The sequence below is a fragment of the Sphaerodactylus townsendi genome, linkage group LG04 (assembly GCF_021028975.2).
Source record: "Sphaerodactylus townsendi isolate TG3544 linkage group LG04, MPM_Stown_v2.3, whole genome shotgun sequence".
Lineage (NCBI taxonomy): Eukaryota > Metazoa > Chordata > Lepidosauria > Squamata > Sphaerodactylidae > Sphaerodactylus > Sphaerodactylus townsendi.
The window spans coordinates 109,087,738-109,108,261 of NC_059428.1; the positions used below are offsets into that span (position 1 = coordinate 109,087,738).

Consider the following 20,524-nt stretch of genomic DNA (forward strand, 5'->3'; position numbering starts at 1 on the left):
TGGAAAACAGATATAAGAGCATGTGTAGGAAAGTGGGTAAAGACTTACAGGATAGAAGAAAAAAGAAGCTGGAGCTAGAAGATGAAATTTCAAGTTCAAGAGGAGTAATCTGTAATTCTTCATTATGGAAGTCTTTTATGTTCTCCATGATTGACTTAGGGCTTCAAAACTTGAACTTCACATCCTAGGCACAGCCCTACTAGTGTCATATGCAAGACTATTCATTCTGTTTCTCTCCTGGAAATGTCACTCCTAATGACATGAAAATGTTGCATTCTCTCTCTATCAGCTCAATCACATTTGTGGTTGACAGCCATATTTGGAATATACCAAAACCATGAAAGCACCCAGTCATTGCCAGTTGAAGAATCCTGAAACAGTCACAAAAATGTTATTTCTCTGCAAATAGACTTATTGCTATTAAATGTTATATTACTTATTTACAGTTTATGAGATAATTTATTTCACCTTGCCTAGCTTGCCAGTATGTCTCAATTTAATGGTGCTTTCCACCTCAACTCCCTCCAGAAGACTACTCCCAATGCAGTATCTGAGGATTTCAGATGAGGAACATTACTCATGCGAAAGCTGGTATGAACTGAAAATAGGTGTTTGGAGTATTATTGCCCATCATATAAAGCACTTTCATATTGTCTTATGTATAGCAGTTTTGGAACATAAACTAAATACTAAGCATCCCAAGGGCTCAAATGACAGGGATAACAGGCAGGTTTTGTTGCCTTGCAAGTATGTCTCCTCTCCCACAAAACATATTTTATGCAGTGGGAATGAATGATATGGCTGGCTCATGTGGTTTTTACCCCTTGATGATCTGATGCTCCCATCAATTATTCTTTTTCTGTTAGAATGAAGAGAAGAAACTCAGGCAGAAGCAATTTGCACAAGGAGCTGATAAGATAACAGGTGAGGCAATTTCCTCCCTCTGAGGGAACATTGCACAAAACAGGGAAATGGTGGGAAAGCAGCTTATTGAGCAGAATGTGAACTGCAGCTCCTGACAATTGGGATGGATGGAAATTTCCAGTGCATTTTCTCTTCTTTCAGTGGCAGGCTCTTGCTTTGCCTTCCTATCCACCTCCACAGGGATTTTAATGGAGGAGGTGGGGCTTTAACTCGTCTGCTTCATTACCAGGGTTGCCTGAACCCCTACTGGTTCAGCTCACTGGTGTTTGCTGTTCGCAAACAAGAAGCCAATTTTTCATCAGCAATTTGTGTCTGATCATTGGGCTTCCTTTTATGCATGCACAATACAGTACAATACAGCGCAGCAGTTTTCATGCATTATCAGTCAGTGATTATAAATAAATACTATTTTAAAAAACCCATACTATATGATATTTAAGTTCATGCTTATGTTTTTTTCATGCATGTACAATTTCATGCAGCCTTATGGGAGGAGTATTTTTCCATTCACATAATTTAGCTACAAGATCAGCCATGGTCCTGGATAGAATAATCTCACCTACTGCACCAAAAGTCCCAATAAGGTATGGCAGTGAAACTTCACCACCACAAGGAAACTGAACTCCACTGTCAAAGCTGCTACATAGCCGCAGCTCTGTTCAATGTGAATGGCAGACAAATAAGCAGACCAGAGGTTCTGCTCACAAGCAAGCACAGCTGCTGAACACAGTACAGTTGCCTACTGAACATGTTCACTGGCATCCCTATTCCTTATTGGGAGGCAGATGTGTTTTAGAGGTTTGCGCAAGTTCTCTCTCAGTTCACCACTCCCACCTGAGATGGGTGGTTCATCATCTTATGGTAGGTAGGATCAAGCCTGCTGACAGCTATTCTTGATATTAATGTTGAAAAAAGTAGTGGGCCTGGCCCTATCTTCAGGCGCTCATTCATTAACACAACCTGAATAGAATCTAAATCTATCCAGTAGCTGTGGTGACCCTAGGATCTCAAATGAGAAGCAGGGTTTGCTCCCTTTCAACTGTTTCCCACATTCACTTTGTTATGCAGATGTCAATGGAAAAATTGAGAACCATCTTGGTAGTACTCCTGAACTTGGTACAGTCTCCTGGTGATGCTAGAATACTGAGAACTGGTGGACAGAGAGATAAGAAGCTTATGGGAAGCGGTCAGGAAGCCATACAGCAACACAGTACCTGGGTGTCAGCATACCTCCAACACAGGAGCCTGCACCAGTGCCAAAGGGGGTGATCCTTGGGGGAGAGCCTGGTTTAATTAGATTTCTGAGCTCTTTCGGTCCAGGAAACCTCCATTTGCCAGCACAGACTTTCATGGGAAGAATAAGTGGTGCAGCCCATTGGGTGCCAGAATACAATTTTACAGAGAAGGGGCAATGTTGCTTTCAGCTTGCTGTCTGCAGTGCAGCAAGCCTCTTTGGAGACAGCACAGCTTTGTTATGGCTGCACTATCTCTGGCAGTGGAAAAAAAACCCTTTAAGGATCACATTGTTCATGTAATAAGCAGAAGTAAAGCTATATCCACTTAGTAGTACAATGAGATTACCAGTCCTCCTTGACTCAAATACACAAATGAAAAAGAATCTGTTGGAGTATGGAACTTCCAGCGTTTTATTTGCAATTTTGGCTGTTGCGTTTATCTTCCTGTTTTTGTATGCTGTCTTGAATACTTCTCAGATAGCAAGGTAGGATATGCATTCCCCAAATTCAATTTACTAATTAGTATTTAAAATATTTAGGCCCACACTATTTACGTCTTTAAAACTAGCACCTGGAACGTTTTAAGCAAGCCAGTGCAGATGCAATATGCATTACTCATGGGAAGCTTCATTCCCCTCCCTTATGAATCAGCCCTGCAAAGTCACTTGATGAAAACGTACGTAAAGCAGCAACGCTGGTCTTCAAAATGCTGGTTTAAGAATTAGGAAGAAGTCTCATTTATTATTAACAATATAAATTGTGTGTTTTCATTGGCTACGGACCTACGCCTCAAAGCCTCCGCCTTGGCCAGCGTTGTGGACCGGGTGTTCTGAAAAAGGGAGACAAAAATAGCACTGTCTGCTAAGGACGCCTCTTCCATCACCCGCAGGATGACCTGCTCAGAGGTGCACCAGACAGACCCGGGATCCAACGCCTGGAAGGCTGGCAAAGCCATTTCCGTTTTCTTCTGGCCACGCCCTCTCACTGTTCTAGGAAGAACCAATCAGGGTGCGCGGGGCGGGGGACGAGAACTAAGAGTGGCCGTAGGGGAGTAGCAGCCCAGGTAATGCCCGTAGCCAATGAGGTGCCGCGTAAAAGAAACAAGCTCGGAGGTGGCACGGCGAAGGGGGAGAGAACGCCCAGGCCCCGCCCCATTAATTCTTTCCCCATCCGCCCGGGACCAATCAGCGCGCGAGACGCATCCCTCCCTTCCCCTCCCGCGTGCCAGTGTTTGGGCCAGGGGAACGCGCGCGAAGGGAGGGGCCACCTGACAGGAGAGGCAGCGCGAGCCCAACCGGCGCCAAGACCAGCTGCGACGACGCTCGAGTGACGGACCGGTCGGGGGAGGGGCCGGGGCATGGGCGCCCCACTCCGTCGCCAACGGCGCCCCTCAGCGCCCTGAGGAGCGGCTGGACCGCGTCTGCGGGAGCGATGGCTGTGATGATGCCGCTTCAGCCGCCGCCGGTCTCCGCCGAGACTCGCAAGTTCACGCGGGCGCTGAGCAAGCCCGGCACGGCCGCCGAGTTGCGGCAAAGCGTCTCCGAGGTGGTGCGAGGCTCCGTGCTGGTGGTGAGTGGCGGGGAGGGAGGGTGGGAGGAGGAGGCAGGCGCGGGGATGGGGCGCACCTGGCTGGGATGGCTCCCCTCCGCCTCTTCCAGACCGCCCTCGCGGGGAGGGGGAGTTTGCCGTAGTGCTGCTGAGTTTCTGTCCTGGGCATGGAGCCAACCTGCCTGCCCCTCTCTGCCCTCATGCAAACTCCAAGTACCTGGCAGACACGCAAGATTCAAGGGGGGGTTATCGCCAAGAAAGGGTATCGTTTTCAAACAGCCCTAGTTCCTGCACGCCTTCTTTCTGAGGGCTGCCCCCACCGTAGCATTCAGTGAGCCTTTCCCTTTGGCGTTAGTTCTTGGGTGATATAACGCAGAAAAAAAGGAGGAGAAAGAGAGCCGTGTTGGCAACTCGGTTTTGCTTCTGTCTAACACACACCGTAGACGTCACTATTTCTCTAAAAGTTTTCTGGCAGGATTTTTGCGTGGCTGAGGGAGGAAATGTGCGTTTTGGGAGTGAAGGCCATGCCTGATCCCGGGTGGTTTTCCCCTCTTTTCAGTGAATCGCGTATTGACACATATCCCGTTGCTCGGATGCTTCCTCTTTCCCTTTCTCTGAATCGGGATGCTGAATGGATAAGGATGGGAAAGGAAAGGAGGAGGGCGGTGCTTTTCCATCTGCAGCATCTGGCTCCAGACCTGGGCTTTTTCCTCCTGCTCTGTAAAAACTTCCGTCCATTCACAGCTGAGTCCCGCCTTCGCTTCCTTCCCGGAGATGTCTGCGAATGAATGAGTGGCTGGAAACTTGGATGGGGATTTCAGGTTACCTTTGCGTTAAAGGTAACAGTACTGCAGGAAGCATTTGTCTGCCCTGCAAATGTAAAATCACACATACCTAACAAAAGCAGAACGCATACTTGACTCGCTGATGTGGCTCTTGGCACGGTCGTTGGTATTAGGGTCATGCTTTGATTAATATCCTGTTTTTCTGGAAATCTGGGTTACATACATACTTGTCACTGCCTCTAGCAGGCTGTTGCATGAGTGTCTTTGTCTTGGTGTCTCTTGTTATGTGGGTAGAGGTCACAATGACAGGTTGGAGAAAAAATAAGAATAAGGTACAAGGAAGAGCAGTTTATCTGACCTTATAGATCCCATTGCATTCTGCTATACCAGAGCCCTTCGGGGATGGGCGGTTTATTAAATTGAATTAATATTTATTTATTCATTCATTCAACTTTTATACCGTCCACCCCATAGGGCTCTGGGGTAATAATAATAATAATAATATAATAATAATAATAATAATAATAATAATAATAATAAACAATAATAATTTTAGTTGAAATTGATAAGAAGAAATTTCTCTGTCTCCCACCATGTTGGGACCTAAAAGGTCAGATAAATAGCTCTCCCTTGTGGTTCTCCTTATCCCCCTCCCCCAAATATTAGATTGAAACACTTAAAGAAAAAAAAATATGTCTGTTATCTTGTTTTAAGCAATATTAAGTCTTGCTGTCCAGTGACCCTTCTGGCAACTTGAATACCTGCCTTATTTCTCAGGAAGAATTGATAGTTGCTTTCAGATAAAACCCCTCTAATAAAATTTTCGGTAATCCATGGAGAATAGAAATATTACATTTTTGGCAGGCTTCATATTTCATTCTTTGCTATTATTAATTCTTAGCTAATTCTGTATTACTATGAATGTATTTTAAATAGTTTCTCTTGAGTTAGTTCAGCTTTAGCTCCCTCTGTTAATGATTATTAATGTCTGCATTAAGTAACCAAGGTTCAGGCAAATCCTAGAATTTGATACCATTGCCTAATAATTTTGCCATGTTTCTGGCTTTATGTATTTTAACTTTTAAGATTTTGACCATGTCCTTGAATTTTTACAGTAGTTTTTTAAAAAATTTTAAATACTTTATTGAAAAAATTAAAAGAAGTTACAGAAAGAAAAGGAGAGTAAGAGAAGAAAAGGGTCCTTACAATATTCATTGATTCATTAATTCAGTGGTTTTACAGTAGTTTTGATCCCTTTCTAGAACTTAGGGTGACACAAGTGCCTATCAAATATCTATCTTTTCAGCTGTTAAGTCTGAGCCATCACGGAATCAGTGGAGTACAATATTCTGGCTAGATTTCAAAGGAACTGTATTAGTGTTTAGTGCAATATGAGCTCAATGTCACATTTTCCATAGAATCTCTTATTAACCTACCATGTTTTCATTGTGTATATTTCTTATTGTATACTCATTATACAATTTGTCCGCTATTTCAGCTGTACTTCCTTCTACCTTAAAACTAGCATTGTGGCTGTATTGTTGTTGAACACAACAGCTCCTTTCATTGCAGTCATATCAATCCCTATGTGAAATAACTACACATCAAATGGCTGTTGCATGCTTCGTTCATTTTCTCCTGAAAGTTCTTTGGTTTTTCAGATCTAGGTAATTTTTAAATGAACGGTTGCCTCTCAGATTTCTGCAAACGTTCCTTCTTGATCAGGGGGCATACCAGTGCTCCCTTCAGAATAACTGTGATGCTTCTGGCTTTGGCTATAGGTCTCCAAATATATAATGTTTTTCTTAAAGACCCTTTTAGCTTGTGTCTGGGGAGTTCTCTACCATGTTTATGCTGCTTTGTCGGTCCTCCTGGATTGCAGTTTCTATGCCCTGCTCAGTGACTCTTCTGTTTTATTTTAAATTCATTGAGGCACATCAACTGATCTTCTCTTGTGTGATATGTTTAAGTTTGCAATACTGTTGGCTCAGGATATTGGGAAAACTGCAACACTTGCTCTGTATACTTTTTTTGTTCTTAGAATTTTACTGCGCACAAGGATTCTCTGTGAATTCTTTTTCACATTCTCTCAGATTGTCCAGCGGTTTTTTAAAATGCTGGTGTGTTTTTTAATGAGATTGTGGTGTGCAAAAGTCATACATTTTGCTGCTGTGTGTGTAGTGTGCACACAAATAATTCACAGCTGCTTAAGTGTACTTGTGACCTAATGAATGAATGAGTTGGCTGTACAAATGTTAGATGCTTGCAGCACTTAGGAAATTTAGCATTGTAAAAGATATTCATAGGAACAGAACGTAGACATAATGAAGGAAATACAGCAGCTTGTAGCATTCTGCATTGATACACTCCCAGCTGCTATTTTACCTCCCTTCTTCCAAGAAGCCCCTCCCCAGGTTTCAGAGTCATATTTGGAACTCTACAGTTTGGCATTCTGCTCCATCTGTGTCTTGGCTATTATGTGATGAAGTGTAACTACTACTGTGATAAAGCAAATCTCACACACCCTGTGTACTGAGGTAAAATTTGGTGTTCTCCAGCTAATTATTAGGGCTATTGGCTGTTGTGGGTTTTCCAAGCTGTGTTGCCATGGGTCTGGTAGTTTTTGCTCTGAATATTTCACTTGCATCTACGGCTGGCATCTTTAGAGGTACGTCAGAGTGAGATGTGTTTCTCTGTGCCAGGGAGGAAAACACATCTTGCCATGACATACCTCTGAAGATGTCAGACATAGATGTAGGCATAACATTAGAAGCAAAAACTACCAGACCACAGCTGCACAGCCTGAAAAGCCCACAACAGCCAGTTGATTCTGGCGGTGAAAACCTTCATCAATACATATTAGGGTTTTGTTAGATTATGTGTGATGCAGAAAATATTGCTGTGTAATTTAAGTGTGATTGTGACTTAGAGGTTCTGTGCCTCTCTAACTGGCTAACCTGGTGAAGCTCATACCCCAAAAATGTGATGGTCTTGAATCTAGCTGTTTAATTGGCCAAGTTCAGCACAGTTAAATTCCTTTAATTTTCTTTACCATCTTTTTTCAATAAGCTGTTTCCAGACCTTGTGATATGTACAACTCCTTGGCTGATGGGTGAGAGGGCTGTTGAGAGACCAAGTAGTGTATCCCCAGAGCTCTGGATGTAGGCCCTAATGCCAGTGAGATCATATAATGGGGTATATATAAATATTAATGAACAATATATTTCTGTCAGTAAGTGTGCATAGTTCAACACAGGGCTTTTCACCTGTTCTCTTTGTAATTTATTTCTTGTTAGTACTTAACACTGACACTGAAAAGCTTTCCCATCGTACCCTAGAAAGGGCTCACCTCTGTTGCCTTTATCTTCTGAATACAGTTGACAGTTTGGTAAAAGTTCCATGAAACTGACAACATTTTGTCTGAAAAGTCTGAGAAATTGCAGAGGCGTTCATGTACTAGGGAAAATATCTGTTTGTTCTAAAACCTGCAACTGACAATTCAGTACGATGTGTTACCTTGTGAACGTATTTGGAAACATGGGGTTGCATTCAGACTAAATTAGCAATTTCCACTGGTTCTTCCTTCCTGCCTCAGATCCTCCACATGACATTCCTCAGTCTCTTACCCACCCACCCCCACCAGTATTTCAATGGCTGTAGTGTGAGAGAAAGGGGAAAGTTCCATTTTGCCTTTGAAAAACAAAATCTGGAGCCAACCCATAGAGTTTCATGATGTCAGTTATACCATTAGGTAGACTTAAAGTAACATTTCCCATTTTTATTTTCAACAATAGTGGAATCGTAAAACAAGTTTTGAGAGCCAGAGCTAAGGTAAAGTCTTACCAACATATATAAATAGAACCTCTGGAATTCTAAAACAACAAAACCTTTATTCTATAGTCTGAGAAAGGCAAAATAAAATGCCATTATTGTGCTGAGGTTGCCAGCTCAGTTTATTTTTATTTGATTTATTTATTTTATTTGATATACCGCCCCATCCCCAGAGGGCTCTGGGCGGTGTACAACACAAAACGGTATACATAAAATCATTAAAATATAATTATCATAAATGTCATTTAAAAACAGCGAATATTTCCTAACCTAGGCATCCCACGAAAGCCAGTGCTTAACCATAAACTAAATCTCTCCCAGGAAAAGAGGAGAGAGGGTAGATGATAAAACCCGATGATATTAGGGACTAATGTTCTATTTTCACTTTCATGATGTATAGTAGATGGGTAGCCCAATCCAGAGCCGTGGGCAACCAGGGATAGTACCACTGCTGTGCCACCCTGCTGCCTCCAGAGGGCTTTCTGGTGGCATGGGGAGGGTAACTCCCCCCCAAAAAAACTGACAGAAAGCCCACCATATGGCTTAATGGACTTACACCATCCCAAAAGAAGGCATATGGCCCAGGCCCCGTGTACCTGGAGATAATGTTGGCTTAACCTCTGGCCACAACTCCAGAACACCTCTGCTATAACGGCAAGGCTGGTAGTGACACAGGAACACTGATGTGGTGGCCGCCTGCTGGTGGATTGCCCCTTGGCTAGGATAAGTGCCCCGGGGAGGGCAAATCTGCTGACGCAGGCCTGCAGTACCTCCAGAATTCGCTTCAGTCCCCCCCTCCCCTGGATTGGGCTGTGAGTTAGCAATATTGAAATTATTGCATATATATTTTATTAAAATCAGGATTAATTTAGGGATATGTTCAGAACATTCATTTTATTTATTCAAGGAAGTCGATATAGAATATAGGCTTTTAGACAAAGTAATATCACAATAATTCAAATATATTATATTAGGGACATTTGTTGCTTTGAGAAAAATGATCAAATACATATTTTAAGAGAGCAAATTAAAATTGCAGGTAAAACAATGACAGAATTAGAGGATATTTAACTAGGCGCTGAGTTAATGTCAGTAGCTTGAATTTTTAGAGCAGCTAAGATGCATTTGGCAACTGTCAGAGAGCTGTAAAATTTGTTTCCAGATAGGAGATTGAGTAAGTGATAATCCTTCAAAAGCCTGGGAAAAGTTGCAAAAAAAGGGGGGGATATCAGAGAAGGTTTTAAACTGCCTTAGAATTTGCATGAGAGGAAAAAATGTGACAGTGTTTCAGCACCTCAAGACCACAGGAGCAAATCCTTTGGCCACATGGTATGCTAGAAAATCTCCCAAAAAGATCAGTAATGGGTAGTCCATTGAAATGGTCTAGGAAGAAGAGATGGCGATAGGAGGGAACTGTGAGAAAATGTAGTTACTTCTTTCTGACAAATGTTCTTGAAGGAGTAAAACCAAATGCCACTGAGAGCAAATTTGTCTGACATCTGATAGCAAATGACTGTAGTCTGATAGTTCCAGGTTTTTTTTAAACATCAGAGTGCAAATTCTATCAACACCTTGCTCAGGCAAGCCAGAGAGGGAAGACCCTAATCCTGCTATTTTAGAATCCAGAAACTGGGACCATGGACTTGCAATGGGATTAGAATAAACCCAGAACAAAAAAGCGGTGGGGTTTGAAGTGTAAGAACAGTCTGAACTTTAAGGCAGCAAGCCAAGCAGAGGTGGCAAGCTGTTTCATGCCAGTTTCAAGGCACAGGACTAAAGAGGCCACATGTCTGGAAGTGCCAAATGATGTATGGAGGAAAGATGATTGAATGATTTCCATGTTGGGACCAATACTTGGATCCACAGAGGGACCCCATATAGCAGTTGTGCCATGATTTTTGCCTAGACTCCTGTAAAGCTGATGGAATATGTTGGCCACCATTATTTTTTAAAAAATTGGATAGCTGCTATATTGGTATTTGTACTTGCTAGGGTGCAGTGGGAATGGGGAGTCCATGGGAGAAGGACATGAAATAATAAATCTGAATAATTAAGCAAATAACCCTGCTCAAGTTGATGTTTTATCTAAAGACCGAGAGGATTATTAATACTGTCTAGATTTGGAAAAGACCATTGGTTTGGATTTATGTTTATGTGGAGAAATTCAGCTGCACAGTATTGTGAAAAGATTTTAAGAGCTAGCTGCAAGGCCACTGCTGAGAGGGACCGTAAGACAGCATTGTCAGCATAGAGAAGAGAAGGGATTAGATGACCTGCCAATTGAGAGGCATGCATGTCATTTGCTGAAAGTTTCTGGGTAAGGTCATACAGGTAAAGATTAAAATGTGGGGGCCAACACATAACCCTGACAAACTTTGTGAGTAGCTACAGTTGAACTGGTTAAAAAACCCAGGTAGTTATACTTCACCATCAGCTCAGAGAGTGCATAAAGATGTTTAATTAGATTTAAAAGCATAGAGGTGTTTAATTAGGTGTGTGGTGCCCAATATTTCTTTACCAAATATCAAACCAACAGAAGAGAGTTTTAAGTAGCTTTATTTGCAAAGAAAGAGGAGCCGTCCCCACATGGGCAGACTCCGCCAAAACAGTATATCCACAGTACGTTTATTCCCTTCTCCTGAATTCGCCTCACCCTCTCTGTTCCCCCATTGGCTAAGGGTACTTAGACTGACAACTTTATGATCTGCCTATTTACATGTTCCTCCTTATTATGTGGCTCCCTCCTGTACGTTCATTATAATACAGTTTGTCATCAGAGCAGGAGGAGAAGTTGATATGTATTAGCCTATTAAGCATGCTCAGTACATACAATCTGATACAAGCCTTGCCTTTCAGCCTAGTCATCCAGTGGTCTTATCTTGTCCTGCCACAAGCATCCTCCCTTATGATTCATCTCCTCATTCCTAGTAGAAAACACATTTCTCGTTTATCACAGGTGCATAATTAAGTGCATAGTTTAATCAGATTAAAAAACCTATATAATACTGAGGTAGCTTCTAATTTCTCCCAGAATGGTCTGTGGGAGATTGAGTCAAATACCATTTGCAGATCAATACATGAGGTTTAGAACTTTCCCTTCTTTTGAGAAGTGTACTTTGCTGCAGGGGGATGCAAGAGATGGGCATGATACAAAGTCGGATTCTTCATTCAAATCCAATCTGTTCAGGGCCTAGAACAACTCTGTTTCAGGACATGTGAAAATCAGGACTCTTAATCAGACTCTTATATCATAAATGAACTCCAGTTGTAAAAGAAACATCTGTATTTTTCTGATTGAGAGGATATTCAGCTGTTTAATTTTCGCAGGTTTGCAAAGTTGATTCAGAAGTGAAGTTAGGAATGTCTTTTATGTAGCATTTCTTGGTCAAACTTTTCATTTCCTAGTTTAGTTTAAGTGATGCTACTTTAATGAATTTTGAACATGATCACTTCTTTGTTTCTGTTCTGTCAGCTGACATTACACATGACCCTCCCGGTTGACCTGGACTTCTCTATGGCCTTGAATGCCATTCAAATTTTTGGAAGTGAAGAACTTTGCTCTGACTCCTGCCTCAATGACAGAGGGGGACTGATCAGTAAGTCAGATAGCTAGAGGGGGTCAAGACACTGGGCACCTTTTCTCTACTGCTCTGGCACGGTCACTTTGATGTATAGATTGCTACTCTTCGAGAACTTCCCTCCTGCTTCTCCATCACACACCACTTTTCTTGCACACACTCCTCCATTTTATACCACGTGTGCCAAGAGACATAGACAGCATCCCTCGCCATCCAGGAAGTTAGATTAGAATGAAGAACCTATCTCGCCACTTTTTTATCCATAATGGAGTTCACTAATGGCCGGGAGCGGGGGTAGCCCTCACCCCCTCCCTGGACTCCCCGGACTTACCGGCAGACGTTCCCTCCTCTGGCTGGGGAAGGTCTCGTGTCCGGCGCAACGACACCGGGGATCCGAGGGTGTTCCCCACCCTCTCCCCAGACGGGTTGCCAAGCGGGGGCCCAACCTGCGGAGAAAGCCCCAGCAAAGGGGGGGAATGGCGAGATGCGCGAGCTAGGCAGGCTCCCAATGGGCTGCAGAGACAATGCAGAAGTTTTTACCCCCGCTGAAGAACAGGAAGGGGATAAAAGGCGGAAGAGTGGCAGAAGGGGGGGCAACGTGGTGGAAGGCAGGAGAGGTGGCGGGAGGAGATACGGAAAAGAGCGAGTAGAGAGAGGTGGAGGGGAGAGCAGAGGAGTGGGGGTTCAAGGATGGAGAGCGTACAGATAGCGAGAAGAACAGTGAAAGAAGGAAAGAAGAGGGGAAAGTAGAGTAGGCTGGCGGTACTAGGGAGAGGGAATGCCCCAGAGCAGAGGCTGGCAGGAGGGCTTCTCTAGCCATTCGCCCCAGCTTCTGACAATTACTAGGCAACTGTGGTCAGCCTAAGCAAGCTGTAGCTAAAAAGGATGCCCCACTTAATCCACTCCCCAGAGAATGGGAATGAAGCCAGAGGTTCCAACATCTGGGCAGGGGAAGGAGGGTTGGCAACAGGAGCCCCGGTGGGGACCCTTCCCGTGGCACACGACAAATAATAAAGACTTATTAGCTAGAAACTATGAATTGACTCCAAGTTTCTTTTGTTTTCAGTACACACACATGGGTAATCTCTGCTGTGGTTTGCCTCTGCGCATACTACTTGAATGAAAAAGTATCTCTTGGCAGAGCAAGAGATACCAACACAGACATGGAGTCCTTCTGGAATGTCTGTTCAAGATGGACTTGGAAGATTTAGCATTGCATTAATTTTGTTTGACCTGTTGGTATATGGGTACCTCATGCTTCAGTTTTGTACCTCATTCTTATCTTCTATGTAAGCCTACTTGGACACATCTTCCAGAGATTTGGAAATGCCAATGATGTATATATCTGTTTTTCCTTTTTAAATACAGGATAGTAAGCCAGTGGTTGAAACAGTGATGGATTAGGTAAAGTCAAATACATTGGGAGTAAATAAATAGAAACTTAATCCAGACATGATATGTATTTTAGTGGTTCCGGGTGGCATAGTCCATCCCTTGTAATACCACAATATCAGGTATGTTTTATTTAAAAAGCCACATTTTTAGTCATGTGTACCTTCAACTAGCTGTTCTATTGAGCAGCATAGTAGTACTGTAACCAAAAATGGAGCAATTACATCCTCTTTAACTCTCTTATAATAGTTGTAAGCTCATGGGATACATTCTCTGTCACCACAATGACATAATTAATTGTTTAAAGGTGTGTGCTTATACTGAACCTCAGAAATTGCTGACGGCAAAACATTACAAAGATTCTGTCATAGTTTGGAATATTTAATAGCTTTCACATTCTTAAGTACTGGAAAACCTAGATCTGTATCACAAAACCTTTGTTTGACTAACATCTGGGTTTTTAAAAACACTAATAGCATGATCCTAAGCAGAGTTACTCCAGCCTAGGGTTTGGTCCTATGAACGTGTTTCTTTCATGCTTTTCTCCAACCACTGCAGAGACCACTATGGCACTCGCTTTCTCTGTCACTAGCACCCACTTGTTTAAGAGCTACTGGAAAAACACTGGTCCTGCAGAAGTGCTGCTAGCAGAGAAAGCAAGCGCCTCAGTGGAAGACCGCCTCCACAATGGCCAGAAAGAAGCAAGATGAGAACAGTGTCACAGCAACATAAATGGGGGGGAAATGCAAGCTCGTCATAGCTGTTTGAGGATTGAGGTTTTAAGTACCCCTAATTAGGGGTTCTGTGGCCTTCAGGCCTATCCATGTATTTCAGATGACTCAACTGTACTGTGCCACTGATTCTCATTGTTGATATGAGGGTATATCTCTGTAGCTAGCTGCAACTCATCTGCATGCAATGGATTCACAATGATGATGGTAATTTTCAGGACTGGGGAAAAAACCCTGGCTGATCCTGGGTGCCTAGGAATCGGAAACATTCTGTTTGGAGTAATATAAGCACCTGCCTACATACGTGAAATGTTTTTTCCTATGTTGGTCTCTGTCTATTCCAGCCTCATTAGGCTTCTATTGATGTGAGACTTTACAAATCAGCCGACTACTGGAATAATAGTAAAGTTCATTTTGTATTCTGTTGTCTCTGTGGCCTTCCACTTGGCATCAGATTACTTTTTAAAATTATGGATTTATTGAGAATTGCTTTTCTCCAACCAATAGTTTTAATTGCCTTAATTTCATGAGAATGGCTTGACCTGTGATGTGAAGTCTGATATGAATTGATAGCCATTTGGTATAGTATACAGTTCCAGTCAGCCACATACAATTTTTGTAAGAAGAGGAAAAAAGCAGTTAATGAACATACCTAAAAATAGCCCTGGGTGTGTGTCAGACATACACTAGACTAGGCTTGTTTCCCTTATCACTGAATTATTTGCCAGCATTGCTCTTCATTACACATCTTAACTAACAATGAGTTTTAACTTGCCAATTTTTGCTGTCAAGCAGCATTCATTCCAGCACAGATCAGCAGAGTGTTACGGAGAAGCCTGAAGCACCACTTCAGAAAATGTGTATTGCACAAGAAATTGCTAGTGTACATATTGCAAGATGCAGTAACTAGTAAGTCATCTGAAGTTTTAATTGATTTTCTACGGCTTTGGGCAATAATGCTCATGAACTTCCCAATATTATAGGGAAATCCCTTGTATTGCTCAGTAATAATCCTGCCATATATCATGGGGGTTAATTGAATTGTAACAATAGTTCTAATATTTTGCCTTATATATTGGGCCATTGAAGGGATTCCGAAACCAAGCGCACTGGAGTTTGGTCAGCCCAAGCCCAAATATGATTGTGAAACTATGATAGATTATTGACAAGGTGTCAATATTTGTGTTATTTACATTGTTAACTGGTAGCATTATTTTGTTTAGTAGTTTCAAGGAGAACTTTTGTATGTATGTGAACACTTGAATTTTTGTTTTAAAGATTTACAAAGCATTGCTGTCTCAGGACCAGCATGTTAGCCTTCAGGGTGTAAAAGTGGTTTGTCTGTGTATTACGTATTTGTAGGGCAAAACATACCCATTTATTTTAGATATTTTTACTCTGCTTTTTTCTCCCACTATATGGACCCAAGTGATTTACTCCTGCTGTTCAGGTAGAGGTAAGGAGGTATTTGTGTGGAACTGGTGGATTCCTGGAAAAAAAATAGCTCTTTCTGATTAATATTTGCCAGCTAGAATAACAGTGGTATTTGTAGTGTTTTATAATACCCATCAAGTAAACAGAAAGCCTTTATTGGCATTACCCATCAAGTAAATCCCAGTAACGTAAAATAAAAAGAACACTAAAAATTGAGTTATTATGCTAAATATATATAGAACATTTCTTATTATATCCAAATGTAAATTTCTATTTCAAAGCAAAAGCCCTATACCCTTTAATAAGATCTAGTACCAAAGTGGGTGGCCCTGTGCCAAGGTGCCATAAGTTCTCTTGGAGGCTCGGGGCATCTTGGTGGGTGATTCTCCACCCCCAATTCAGAAAAATAAGAAAAATAAGAAAAATAAGAAAAATTTCTCCATGCCTCCCAGAGGCATTTTCCAGTTATGTAAAAAAATCCTGGTTTGTACAAGAAAAAAAAGCCACCTAAATGCTGTGAATTTGTGCTGCATTCACGCTGCAATGAAATGCTTGCAGTGCAGGTGCTACTCTCAGAATTGGGTAGCCATTAAGCTAAATGGGGAAGGAATACTTGGACTGGGAAAACTTTCCCTGTCAGGAACTTTAGTAATTCAGTTGTTCAGTCAACTGCTGCTTCTCTTTCTGGTTTCCTGCTGCTTAGCTTCTCTGCTTTATACAGTCAACCTATTCTGCAGGTGAGGAATCTTCTGCGAAGACCAGAACAAGCAGAGTGACAGGCAGGCAAACTTTCCATTCCCAAGGGGAAGAAGAAGATGAAATCACGGTGTGCAGTTCGGCAGCCAACAAAAAATTATAGCTCCAGCTTCATTTATATAAACACCTGCGAGCATGGTATGAGAGATGAGGCATTTCCATGATTAACATTTCTTCTCATAAGCTGCACACGTGCCCAACTTTAATTATTTAAAACACTGCGGTAGTCCAAAGGATAGAAAAGGATATAAACACATATTATATCTCAGTTACATTAGGTCTTGCTGCTAGGTATTTATAAAGCAGTGATAGTGTTTGTAGAAAGAAGTCACCAAATTTATATACTGAGTTGAACATTCAAGTGGACATTTTGTATGGTTCAGGAATCTGGACTTCCAACTTCAAGCATTATAGAGGTAGTTGGAATGTGAATTACATTTCCTTGTACACAGTGCTTATTTCTGAAGTTTCAGAATCAGTCCTGTACACTATTTGAGCAAAAACTGCTTCTACTGTAGGAGTGGGGCATCTTGTGTGGGTGTGATCTCGACCAATCGCAGAGAGGCAGGAAATGATGAAATTCTTCCCTGTACTTCCTGTGAGGTCTTGGGGTCAATTTGCTTCAGTATTTTCCTGCCTCTGCAGAGAGCAGACGCGTTTTTTGTGGCTCTGGCAAAAAAACCCTATTTGTGTTCTGTTTGTCTCAGTCTGTGTCTGTCTGAAGTCTTAGAGTGGTGAGTAAGCGGGGGAAAAAACAATCCGGATTGAGGGGGAGTAGTTCAACCGTCGCTTGAAAACAACCTGTTCTCTCCCGCCCCCCCCCCGCCCCCAGTAGAAAAAAAACGGTCGTTTAGAACATGGAAGCAAGATCATTCTCCCCAGAGCGCGAATCCTTCGCGGTCTCTGCGGCGGAGCGCACACGCTCCGCAAAGTCAGGCGGCCATAACGAGGGGGGGGAGTTCCAAATCGGCCCAAACAGACGCTGCATCGCAGCGCGCGGGAAAATCGGGCGCCTCCGAGCATGCGCAGCCGCCTCAGCCTGCCAAGAAAAAGAAAAAGTCTAAAACGACCGGGAGTCTAGCGCCTTCCCAGGGCGCACCCTTAATTGGAGACTCCACAGCTGACTCCTCCAGCCTTCCCAGGGTATTGGAGCAGTCAAGCGACCCTCTAAGCGGGCACTCTGATCAGCTGGCTCTTCCCTGTGAACTCAACAGGCAAGACCCACAGTCTTCTGCGCAGGAAGACTCTATAACTCAGGGCAACTGACTCCAGCCTCGTCCTGGATGAACGCGCCCCCTGCTGTTTTTGCTGAATTTCTCAGACGTGAAATTGACAAGGCACTCGATGCCAGAGAGCAAAGGACAGCCGCTGCCCGCCCTGCTACTCGGTCCCATAGATCCCGCAGTCCCCATCGAGAGGACTCCGGCTCCTACAGGAGGGACCCTTTAGCCCTACCCAATGAGGAGGAAGAAGAATTCTCTAGCCTAGACGGCTCTGAGGGGGGAGAAAAATTCTCTGACACAGAGGAGACTCCCGAACCAGCTACAGAGCAATCCATACAATTCTTTAAATTAGAGGAAATCCAGTCTTTAATTTCCAAGACTATCTCCGCCCTCGATTTACGCAACCCAGAGGACGCGGAAGAACAAATTCCCCAGCCTTCCATCACTACGTCCAACAAGCCAATTAAGGGGTATCCTAAAGGAACATCATCTTATTTCCCCAATGACAATGCGGGGGGGGGGGGAATACTTCCCAGTTCCCGAATGCTTTGTTAAAAGGATCCAAAGGGAATGGCTTAACCCCACTGCCCATAAGGGCTTGCCCCCAAATTTTAAGAAGTATTTGATGCCTCCGCAGTTTCACGTTCTTCTCCAGAATCCCCCAGTAGATGCCCCTGTGTCCATTCTGCATTCCGGCGCACTGGTAGCCAAAGAGGGGGAGGGCAACATCAAAGACCCGCTTGACAGGAGATCAGAAGCAGCCCTGCGTAGATCCCACGAGTGGCTGGCAGCAGCCATCAAGACCCTCACGCCCTCATCCACAGTAGCTAGGGCCTCCATGGTGTGGCTAAAACGCCTCCTGGAGATGATGCCAGTCGAAGCAAAAGGTGTCAGAGAAGGCATTGAAAGAGTTCTCACAGCCAATTCCTTTATAGCAGACCCCACCTTCGATGCCATGGCCCTGATAGCGAGATCCCTAGCCTCTAACATGATAGCGAGGCGCAACGCCTGGATTCGCCCTTGGCAAGCCGACTTACAATCAAAACACGTAGTGGCTGGATATTCATACTTCGGGGGGGCACTATTTGGAAAAGAGTTGGACGAAGTCCTTGTCCAAACCAAGGACAACAAGAAGACAATGCCTAAATCTGTTCGGGCACCCGATAGGTCATCTGCCAACAACAAATTTACCTTCAGGTCCCACAAGGCCTTACCCCGCACGCAACGCGACGGACAGAGACCACACTGGCAGAATCAGCATTCCTTTCGGAACTACAAGCCTTTCAAACAATACAACAAGCCGGGCAAGCCCTTCAATTCCAACAAGAACAAACAATGACTATCGAAGCATTCCGGTGGGCGGCCGTCTCCAACACTTTCAACACCGCTGGCAAGGAGACCATGTGGACAGGTGGACAAGGGAAGTCGTCTCCACAGGTTATGTGATAGAGTTCAATGTCATCCCACATCACCACTTGTTCATTTCGCCGCTGTCAAACGATCCGACCAAAGCCAACAGAACTCTGGAGGCGGTGTCTCACCTGGCCAAGATCCAAGCTATCGAACCAGTACCGACACCGGAACGTTTCTTAGGGACTTATTCACATTTCTTTACAGTCCCCAAAAGAAATGGGGACTGGAGAGCAATCCTGAACCTAAAACGCATCAACAAGTTCATTCGGATTCCCAAATTCAGGATGGAAACCCTTCGGTCAATCACGTCAACGCTCCGCCACCAAGATCTGCTGACCTCATTAGATCTGACCGAAGCCTATTTGCACATCCCAATTCACAGTGCTCACAGAAAATTTCTGAGATTCGCCATACAGGATCAACATTACCAATTCAAGACATTGCCCTTCGGGCTGGCCACGGCCCCAAGAACCTTCTCCAAGGTGCTGTTGGCTCCGGTCATCATGCTGAGGGAACAGGGGATACACGTCTACCCATATCTAGACGACCTCCTAATTCGGTCACGCTCCGTCCCCAAAGCCATCACCGACATCGAGGTAGTCCAGGAAACTCTTGCGCATTATGGTTTTATCATAAACAAAGAAAAAAATTCCTTCATTCCCTCCACGCGACTGGAACACTTAGGCGCAGTGCTGGACACGGTCCAAGACTCCCTTTTCATCCCAGAAGAGAAGGTGGAAAAAATCAGAAAGACGACACTACACGTCGTCGCCAACAGAAGGTCATCCCTACTAAAACTGGCAAGTCTCCTGGGAACCTTCATCTCTGTAATCGACCAGACCCAGTGGGCACGGTTTCACGCGAGACCGCTCCAACGATTCCTACGTGCTTATCAGCTGGACATTATTGCCAAGAAAGACAAGAATCTGACCATAACCCCAATTGTTCGACAAAGTCTACTTTGGTGGACGAACCGTGCCAACCTCAGACGGGGGAAACGCTACCTACACTCTCACCGCGCTCAAATTTTCACGGATGCCAGCCTCCAGGGCTGGGGGGCCACTCTCAACCATCAGTATGTCCAGGGAACGTGGTCTCAGGGAGAAACTCGGCTACACATCAATGTTCTGGAAACCCGAGCGATTCTTCTCGCTCTTCGACACTTCCGGCCACAGATTCATCACCAACACGTCGTCATAAGAACAGACAATGTGGCCGCGAAGATGTATATCAACAACCAGGGAGGTTCCAGATCAGTAAAGCTCCACGCGGAAGCAACCAAAATACTCAGTTGGGCAGAACAGAACTTGATATCACTAGAAGCCCTACACATCAGAGGGGTCCAGAACCTAGAGGCAGACTGGTTAAGCAGGCAGAATCTGTGCGAAACCGAATGGCGACTCGATCCGCTGGTCTTCAAACAGATTTGCAACACCTTCGGTACTCCAGAGATCGACTTATTCGCCTCTCAGAAAAACCATCAATTGCCGCAGTTCATGACCCGACATTACCACCCACAGGCAGTGGCAACGGACGCACTAAATGCGATATGGCCCCCGAGTCTTCTCTACGCCTTCCCTCCCTTTCCCCTAATCCCACGCCTCCTACGCAAGATCATATCAGAGGGCGCCACGGTAATCTTAGTAGCCCCCAGATGGCCCAGGAGACCCTGGT

The 20,524-nt window shown here is 43.9% G+C and overlaps 1 protein-coding gene across 5 annotated transcripts in view; it reads left to right on the forward strand.

Annotated features, from left to right (window-relative positions):
• Positions 1-3,414: 3,414 nt before the first annotated feature.
• Positions 3,415-20,524, forward strand: part of DOCK9 (dedicator of cytokinesis 9) — a 172,488-nt gene continuing 155,378 nt past the window's right edge. For 3 of the 5 annotated variants that reach the window (XM_048492439.1, XM_048492445.1, XM_048492455.1), the window contains exon 1: positions 3,415-3,728. In XM_048492439.1, coding sequence (XP_048348396.1) covers positions 3,591-3,728 — 138 coding nt within the window. In that variant the 5' untranslated portion in view covers positions 3,415-3,590. The remainder of the gene's footprint in view (positions 3,729-20,524) is intronic. The other 2 variants (XM_048492450.1, XM_048492461.1) reach the window with 1 other exon arrangement.